The sequence below is a fragment of the Molothrus aeneus genome, chromosome 4, assembly GCF_037042795.1.
Source record: "Molothrus aeneus isolate 106 chromosome 4, BPBGC_Maene_1.0, whole genome shotgun sequence".
NCBI classification, from domain to species: domain Eukaryota; kingdom Metazoa; phylum Chordata; class Aves; order Passeriformes; family Icteridae; genus Molothrus; species Molothrus aeneus.
In genome coordinates this window covers 1225132-1233911 of record NC_089649.1, presented here as the reverse complement: position 1 = coordinate 1233911, position 8780 = coordinate 1225132, and the positions used below count along the sequence as shown (strand labels likewise).

Genomic DNA, 8780 nt, shown 5'->3' with positions numbered 1-8780 from the left:
TTGTGCACCCTCGGGGCCGTGGAGAGGGTGGGAGAGGGGCCCAGATTCACCTCCGAAGGCAGGAACAGGTCCCAGCCCTGATCCTGGGAGATAAAGCTATAAAAACTAAGGAAAACCAGGGAAAAGTCTCATCAAATGCCCCTAAAGACAGCAATCTGTGGCTATTGGGGTATCCAGCTACGTGGAAGCATCAGCACCCTGAGAGGGGCACCCTGGGCACCCCCAGCCCCCCACCTGCCCAGGTGAGCCCTCCCCAGCACAGGGGGGCGGATTTTGGGGGTGGTGCAGGCAAAAGAGCCCCGGGTTGGGATGCAGGAAGATGGCAAAACCAGCCCAGGAAAGCAAGAAAATCCCCCGAGGCCAGATGTGGCAGCTTTGTGTGCAACAAAGGGAAGGACATGGGGACACCTGGTGTGCAGAGATGAGCCAGAGCGATAAAATGGAGCCAAACCCAGGAAGAACTCCCTGTTCAAGGCAGATTGTCCCTTTTCTGGGGAGCACTGGCAGTCCCTGGATCACTGATGAGTTGCCCTGGAATGTGAGAAACAAGATGGATTTGGCTGGCACCATCCCTGTCCATCTCCTGCCAGAGCCCCTCTTATCGTGGGGTACAGCCCTGGACAGAAAGCAGAAACTGGTTTTAGTTTGGTTTTGGCTTTTACTTTTTTCCCCAAGGATCCCACTGGCCTGGGACTAGACCTGCTGATGCCAAGGCACTGGATCCACCCACCACCCTCATGTCACAGCCCGCCTTTGGCGTTTATTTTCCAAAATATTAATTGCCAATTGTTTCTAATTCTTTCCAATTAATAAGTTGGGTTTCACCTTGTTCTGTTGGGGTGGGTGACCCACACCTCATTGCTGTGCTCAGGTTTGCATCCTTCACATTCCAGATGGGCAGGGTAAGGGCTGACAATTCCAGTGACCCTCTGGGATTCCAAGGAAAACTGGGGAAATGCCATTAAGCCAGCCAAGGATATCTCTGCCAGGTGACACCATCACTGCTTATGGGGGGAAAAGCCACCAAAAAAAACCTCAGCTGCTGTTCAAAACAACACAAATCATAATCCTCCTACCAAAAACACCAGATTTCCTTGGAAAGTTCAGGCTGCTCCTGCCTGATGCCAGCCAGCATCACCTCCCCAGGGATTCCATCCAGTCCTTGCCAGCCTGGGCATAAACCAGTTGGCTTTCCCACTCTCTGTTCTAGCTGGGATTTTTATTTGGTTTTTTTTATGGCAATTTTTTTTTCCAGCTCTCATTCCTCCTGCCCTTAGCCCAGTGACACAAGGTGGATTCACCTCCTGCCTTTTCATCCCATCACCTCTCTGACCCATTCCCAAAAATGTAAAGGAAGCAGCAAAGTTCCTGACTTGGTTGTGTGGGTTTTTTTTTTTAAATTCCCAGCCTTAGTGCTCAGCACAACACCTCCTGTCCAGTCTGTCTGCTCCCCAGGAACTCATCAGGTTAAAGCAGGAATTCAGTGGCAATGCAGGAATTCCAGGGTGGCATCCAGGGAAGCATCACTTCACTACAACCAGAGAATGTGGGGTTGCCATGGGAAAAGTGAGGATTACCTAAAGCACTGAAAACCCAGCACTGAATAAAACAGATCCAACATTCACCTGGCCAGGGCTCCATGAAGCATTATAAAAAACCTGAAAGTGCTTTATCCACCTCTGAGGCCTGCAGGGCTGCTGACTTCCCAGAGCCTGCTTTTCCCAGCCCATTTGGGCCTGCAGTATTCCAGCCATCAGCTTCAACCCCCCAAAAAACAGACAGGAAAAAGTCTCATACCTCCTTTTCATTTTATTGGTCTCCCAGACTGTATACAGCACATTCCCAAAGCAGCAGCAACCATTTTTTCCTCTTGGCTTGGCTCCCCCCAGGCAGGCCCAGCAAAGCCTGAGGATAAAGAGCCTTTTATGGGGGGGGGTGACCTCACAAGTGCTGCTGCCTCTCAGCTCACACCAGGGCTTCCAGCAGCTGCGTGGAATTGAGAATCCACCTCCCCAACCTGGACCCTGCTGAAGCAGGTGCCCAAAACAATGTCCCCTGGCACCTCAGGGCTGTGCTCCTTGCCTGGGTACGGGGATGAGCCCTCCACAGCCCCGTGGCATCGTCTGGGCACCAACACCTCCCCAGGGACTGGCACCACTGGGGTGGTCACTGGGCCCCGGTTGGAGCGGGAGCTGCTCCCGTGCTGGGAATTGGGAGCTGCAGGGGCCCCGCGGCTCCACTGCATCCCCACCTCCAGTGGTACGGCCTGGGTGGCACCAGGGACACCCGGCCCCATCCCGGGATGCCGATGGATGGGGTGCCCCCGCAGAGGGTCGGTGCCCAAACCCACTGCCAGGGACACGGGCACCCCAGCGGGCACGCCGGGTTGTGGCGCCCTCTCGTGGCCATTGCGGGCACTGCAGGCGGGCCGCCCCCGCCCCAGCTCAGTGTCGCCGTCTGGCGGCCACGGTGCGGCAGCGCAGCCCCCGGTGCCTGCCCGGGCAGGGTCCGGACCGCAGCTCCGGGCACCGCAGCCCGCAGCGCGGGGCTACGGGAGCCAACGGCCCCGGTTCACCCAGTTCTTCCCCTGTTCTCACCTGTTTTCCACTGGTTTTTCCCGGTTTCCCTCACCCACTCCCTCCCCTCTCCCGCCGGCTGTCGGGAACCGGGAGGACGCCCGGGGACGCTGAGCTTGGCTCGGTCCCTGCGGGGAGGCGCGGTGGCAATGGGAGCACCTCCAGCACAGCCTCCAGGCCGCCCGGGACGGGACCCGAACCCAGCAGAGCTCCTTGGACCGGGAGCAGGACCGGGAGCGGGAGCGGAGCCGGGCCCGGAATCGGGACGGAGGCGACGGCGTTGTGGCGCCCTCGCGTGGCCATTGCGGGCGCTGTAGGCGGGCGGCCCCCGCCCCAGCTCAGTGTCGCCGTCCGGCGGCCACAGTGCGGCAGCGCAGCCCCCGCGCCCCAAGGACATCGGCGACACCACTGGGGACAACTTTCCGTCACCCCTTTATTCAAGCCGCCGCACGCTTTAGCCCTCGCCCATGCAGCCAGCCGCTGCTGCCGTCCGGGACCCGCCCGCAGGTACCGGGAGCTCCTGCGGAGAGAGCAGAGCCCATCGGTATTGTCACCCATCCCAATGCGGGGCTCCCGTCGCACCGGCTCTGTCGCCCCCCCGCTTCCCTGCACCTTCACGCGATGCCCGTTTCCCGCACATCTTCACTTCTGGAAGGTCCGTCCTTGTTTAGCGTTTCCATCTCTTCTGCCTTCCTCTTCCTACGCTGCCTCCGACAGTGGCTTGACGGGGGGGGGGGGGGGGGGAAATCATAAAAACCAACCAACCAAACAAAAAAGAGGCAGAAGGGGACATGGCAGTGATGCTCCTCCCTCTCCCTCGGCTTTTACCCTGCAGAAGATCCCCAGGGGATCACACCTGATTTCCAGCCCCAAAGGAATGTCTCAGGCACCTCCCAACACCTGCAGGACCAGGTCCCACCAGCCTGGGACAGCCCCAGTTCAGCCAGCCCGAAGCCAGGGGAGTCGGGCAGGATTTACTCCCCCTTCCCTTTCCCTTTCCCTTCCCGCCCCGTTCCCCCACGTACTGGCTGCAGAGGCAGATGCCAACAACGAGGATGATGAGGGCGGCAATGGCGACGATCAGGGAGATGATGACGATCTGGCCCTGGTCCCCTCGCAGGTAGAACAGATCCACTCTCTCGCAGCGAGCCCCGGTGTAGCCCCGCTCGCACCTGCCCAGGCACAGGGGAGGCACAGGGCGGTCCCAAAAGCTGCCGTGCTGCCCATGCCCCCCTCACGCCGCTTTCCCGGGGGAGACGGGCGCAGCATCCCGCGTGTGTGGCCGTGTCCCCACCGCGGGTGACTTACACACAAGCGGGGGCCTGCTCGGCTACGAGGAAGCGGCACCTGCCCTTGACACAGTAGTGCTGGTACTCCTCCGGGCACCGCGAGAAGTGGCCCTGCCGCCGCGGCTGCGTGCCGTTCCCTGCGGTGACAAGGACGGAGAGTGGCCCCAGAGGGATGACAGCTCTGCCCAGAGACAGCAGCGCCCCTGAGCCGCCGCATCCCCACAGCAGCTCCGAGCCCGCCCGGCCGCAGCCAGCGGGGGTGGCACGGGTGTCCTTGGCACAGCGATGCCACACGGCTACGCTAGACACAACACCTGTTCATCCGCCATCCTGGCCCTCTCTCCCGCTCCCTTACCTGTGCATGCCTTGGCTGTGCCGCAGCTGAGCCCCTCCGTGCCGTGCCCGGCCGTGACGTTGGTATCGGCGCCCACGCAGCTGAAGAGCGCCAGGCCTGGAGGGCAGCGGAGGCAGCTCAGAGGGGGACCCCCAGCAGCGCCCAGCACTCCCAGAGCCACAGAGGGGGCGCTGGCAGCGGGTTCTGCAGCTGGGCCCGCGGCCCCCCTGCGCTGGCGGCATCAGCTTTTCCCCAGGGCCGGGAGAAGGGAGAGCCGCTCCCCGCCCGCTGCCTCCACCCAGCAACGCCCGGCACGGAGCTCTGCGAGCCAGCCTGGTGGGTTTTGGACCACACAGCCCGGCCAGCTGCTGCTCTGCCTGGGGAGGATGCAGGAAGGCATCCCCAGGGAGATCCGGACTCATGGAATCACTGATGGATTTGGGCCGGAAGGGGCTGTAAAGTTCATCCAACCCTGCTGCCACGGGCAGGGACACCTTCCACTAGCTCAGGTTGCTCCAAGCCCTGTCCAACCTGCCTTTGGACACTTCCAGGGATGGAGCAGCCACAGCTTCCCTGGCAACCTGTGCCAGGGCTCCCCACCCTCCCAGGGAAGAATTCCTTCCCAGTATCTAATCTAAACCTGCCCTTTGTCAGTGCGGAGCCCTTCCCCTTTGTCCTGTCGCTCCGTGCCCTTGTCACAAGTCCCTCTGCAGCTCTCTTGGCGCCCCTTTAGGCACCGCGAGGTGCTCCGAGGTCTGCCCGGAGCCCTGCCCAGCCTGGGCAAGGGGAAAGGGGGGGGAAAGGGGCCACCCCGCTCTCCCCGTGGCCCCGCGGGTGAAACCGAGCCGGTCGCGTCAGAGCGGCGGTAACCGGATCGCTGGCATACCAGCCCTGACTCAGCACGGCCCCGCTCCCGCCCGGCCCTCCCCGGGGATTCACCGGCCGAGGCGGCACCCAGGGAGCGGGGACAGGTCCTGCCTGACCGACAGGGCCCGGGTGGCTCCCGCGGAGGTGGCTCCCGAGGAGGGGCTGTGCCATCCCGTGTGGGGGCACTTGGAGGCTTCCCAGGGAGCGGAGAGTTTGCACAGCCAAATCCTGGCAGCCTGGTCTCCCGCTCCCTGTTTCCTCATCTGGCACCTTGGCAACAGCGGTGGGAGCTGCCCCGAGACTCCGGGTCCTCCCCGTCCCCCAGCGGGGACATTCCCGGCGCACACGTCCCTCCTGGCTATATATAGCCAGCATCGCGCTGCGGGTGCCAGCGCCCCGAGAGAGCCCTGCGGGGGGAAAGGGAGCCCACCGCCCCACCCAGAGTGTGGGAGCTGCCTGTCCAGAGCCAGGGATGAGCCATGGGGCGGCTGCAGCCCGGGATGCAGCTGTGGGCGGCGTGGGCACAGCCGGGACAGGCAGGGAGGGAGGCAGGGAGGGAGGCTGACTTCACTCGCGGTGACCGAGTTCACAGCTCGACATGGAAAGATCCCCACCAAGCCGAGCTCCCCACCCTTATTGCATCCAGATGCGGAGTTCTGGCACCCTCCGGGCTGGCAGCCCCTCGGCAGGGCCGCCCTGGCGGCAGTGCCAGCCCCGGGGGAGGGGGCTGTGCCCACCCACGGCCGCACCGCGGCACCCGGAGGCTGCAGGTGTCAGCACCCTCAGCTCCCTGATGCCCTGGCTGCGCTATCTCGGGCTGAACCCTCTCCTGAACAGGCAGAGATAACCCAGGGAAGCATCCCAAACACTGGATTGTTTTGCTGTTGCCACCCCCACGCTCTCCCGGGAAAGCCCAGACCGTAGGGGAGCAGCCAGCCAGGACGGGGCCGTGCTCTGAGGGGACACACCGGCCCCAAACCAGGTCGGCTACCCTCGGCTTCCTCCTGCCAACACAGGTTTGGCAGGTTTGGCCAAGTGCTGTGGCACCAGCCCTGCCAAAGGGCCAAACCCAAGCTGCTCCCTGCGGAGAGAAAAGCTCGCCCGAAATCCCAGTGCCGGGGAGGATTCCCTGCCAGGGAGGGTCCCAGCTCCCAAGCCTGGCTGTGGTTATTTCCTGGCAGCCATCAGCACACACCTGTCTGCAGCTGCCTGCTTCCCAAAAACTTAGGAACTAACACGGGAATTTAATGCTCACACACTTGTTGAAGAGGTACTGCCCCCCTGCCCCGGCATCCCACATTCCCACCGCTGCCAAGGATGGCCGCGGGACACCCATCAGCAGTGTCCCTTCAACAGGTAGCAAAAGCATCCCGGTCCTGCTCCAGAATCCAGCCAGGTCATCCTGGCCCCCACGCTGGCCCCAAGGGATTCAGGGATTCAGAGGCAGCAGGGGAGCAATGGATTGGAACGGTGGGGAGATCCAGGATGGGACCTGGGGGCACAGGGGGAGGCCAGGGACAGGGCTGGGCATAGAAGAAGGGCTGGCATGGATGGGATTGTCCAGGGGGGCACAGGGAGCCACTGGGATGGGACAGGGACAGCACCAGGATGGGATGTAAGAGGGGGGAACACAAGGGTGCAGCAGAAAGGGACCCGGGGAGCAGCAGGATGGGATGGGGGAGCACCAGGACAGGCGGGGGGAGCACCGGGATGGCACCGGGAGGCAGGTGCAGGATCATCAGTCTGGGAGCGGGAAGCAGCGGCACCAGAGAGAGACGGTGCCGGGACAGGGTGTGACACCGCGCAGGGCGGGAAGCACCGGGCCGGGACGGGCAGGAGCAGCCTGCCAGCCGCTGGGTATCCCGGGGCGGGCAGGTGGCGGGGCAGGGGGACGCCCGTGCTTACCGGAGGCGAGGGCCAGGCAGAGCAGCAGGGTACCGGGGCCGCCGCCCGGGGCCGGGGCCGCCGCCGCCTCCATGCGCGCCGCCGCCTCCTGCCCGGTGCCCGGTGCCCGGCAGCTGCGGCGGGGCGGGACGGGGGCGGCCGCTCGGGCACCGCCGCCCTCCTCCTCCTCCTCCTCCTCCTGCTGCGCCTCCTCCTCCAGCTGCGCGGCTCCCAGCCCGCCGGAGCCATCCCTCGGCGGTGCCGGTGTCCCCTCCCGGGTGTCGCACCCACGCGCGTCCCACCTCGTCCTGCCAGGAGGCGTCAAGCAGATGCCTCGCCACGGATCCCTGGGGATTTGGGCAGCCGGAGAGATCCCCCATCCTGCCATGGCTTCCAGGCAGGGCTCTGGGCATCCCCTCTCCAGGGGGACAGAGCGTCCAAGTCCAGCCTCGCCTCCCCAGAGCATTTATCCGTGGCCAGCTTGCTGTAGCAAGGTGGATTAATTCACAGCGAGCGGCTGTAAAACACCCTCCCAGGGGCCCTGGCAGGCAAGGACGGCAACCCGAATTATTCTGCAAGGGGCTGTGCCTTCGCAAAATACACTTCGCGGTGTAATTTTTCCCTCGGGGTGTGCTGGGAGGGTATTCCCGCTCCCCTGACTGACATCCTGGGGAACAGAAGAGACCCACAGGGGTGAAGGTGTCCCCCGGCTGCCGGCGTGTCCCCTGCTGCCCTCCAGGGCTGCTCGGCAGGGATGCTCCGGCACTGTCCCGGCTCCCAGCAGGGCTCAGGGGCTCTCCCGGCAGACAGGGGCGCGGGCGGGGAGCGGCCGCGGAGCCCCCGGGCGCCGATGGAGGTGGAAATGAAAGACTGGAAAGAACGGGTGACCTCAAACTGCAAGCTGGCAGCTATTAATGTGAGTTCTGGCAGCCACCCAGCCATGCCATTTGGCCGCTGACCAGCGGGTGAGCAAGCTCCCCTAGCCCTGGCCAGCCAAAAATTCCTGCTGCAGGCTCCGGCACACCGGGACCGCCGGCCCCTCGGCTCACAGCCACGCCGGCTCCCTGCCAGCGTCCCCCAAAAACAGGCAAAGCGTCATAAACCACCAGGATGGTGCAAAAGCTCTGCTGGGGGCTTGGGCAAGACCAGCAAAACTGGCAGCTGGCAGCAGGATGTGGCACAGGATCACCCAAGAGGAGCTGGCTTCATCCCAGTGGGGTGGGCAAAGGCAGGGAGCAGGCAAAAAAAAATATTAAAAAATCCTCATCCCCATTAAAAGAAAAATTTCCCTCCAGCATCCTTCATATCTGGATAAAACTGGTGGGGGAAAGGCATTTTAAAGGGATTTTAAAGGGCTGAAGCCTCAGGGAAGATGGTACCAGCAGCAATGGGAAAGAGATGGCCAAAGTTATCCCCAAAAAAGGATCTCTCCCTGCTCCCGGGAGGCCATGCCGGGAGGAGCAGGCCGAGGTGACCAGCAGGTGGCAGCTGGAGCCCAGGGCTGGTGGCCCTCGGGGCCCTCCGGGCTCGCCACAGCCCGGCCCTGGGCACCCCAAACGCGGCTCGCACCCGGGGCCACAGCGAGGGGCAGCGGCTGTGCCCAGCCCCGTCCCCCCCAAAAAACTCCTGCCCATGGAAGCACGCAGCACCCAAAAACAACAGGGATGTGAGAAGGGAACCAGGGAGAGGATCACGCTGTTCCCACGGCAGCAGCAGCAGCGGAGATGCTGATAGCGCCCGTCCGCCTGAGGAATGCCAGCTGACTTGGATTTTGTGCCCGGCTGGTTCAGGCCCAGAGCCAGGATCCATCCTGAGAAAAGGCCACACAAT

At 63.4% G+C, this 8780-nt stretch overlaps 1 protein-coding gene across 2 annotated transcripts; it reads right to left on the bottom strand.

Annotated features, from left to right (window-relative positions):
- Nucleotides 1-1789: 1789 nt before the first annotated feature.
- BTC (betacellulin) lies at nucleotides 1790-7067 on the bottom strand. Of its 2 annotated transcripts, none has more exons than XM_066549344.1 (6): nucleotides 6972-7067; nucleotides 4221-4316; nucleotides 3885-4002; nucleotides 3602-3748; nucleotides 3215-3296; nucleotides 1790-3096 (listed from the first exon to the last, which is right to left on the bottom strand). In XM_066549344.1, exons 1-6 carry the CDS (start codon nucleotides 7042-7044, stop codon nucleotides 3031-3033), a joined length of 582 nt encoding a protein of 193 aa, XP_066405441.1. In that variant the 5' UTR covers nucleotides 7045-7067; the 3' UTR covers nucleotides 1790-3030. The 2 variants fall into 2 exon arrangements, with proteins under 2 accessions (XP_066405441.1, XP_066405442.1); XM_066549345.1 differs by having other exon boundaries at nucleotides 2992-3096; nucleotides 3189-3296.
- Nucleotides 7068-8780: the final 1713 nt, after the last annotated feature.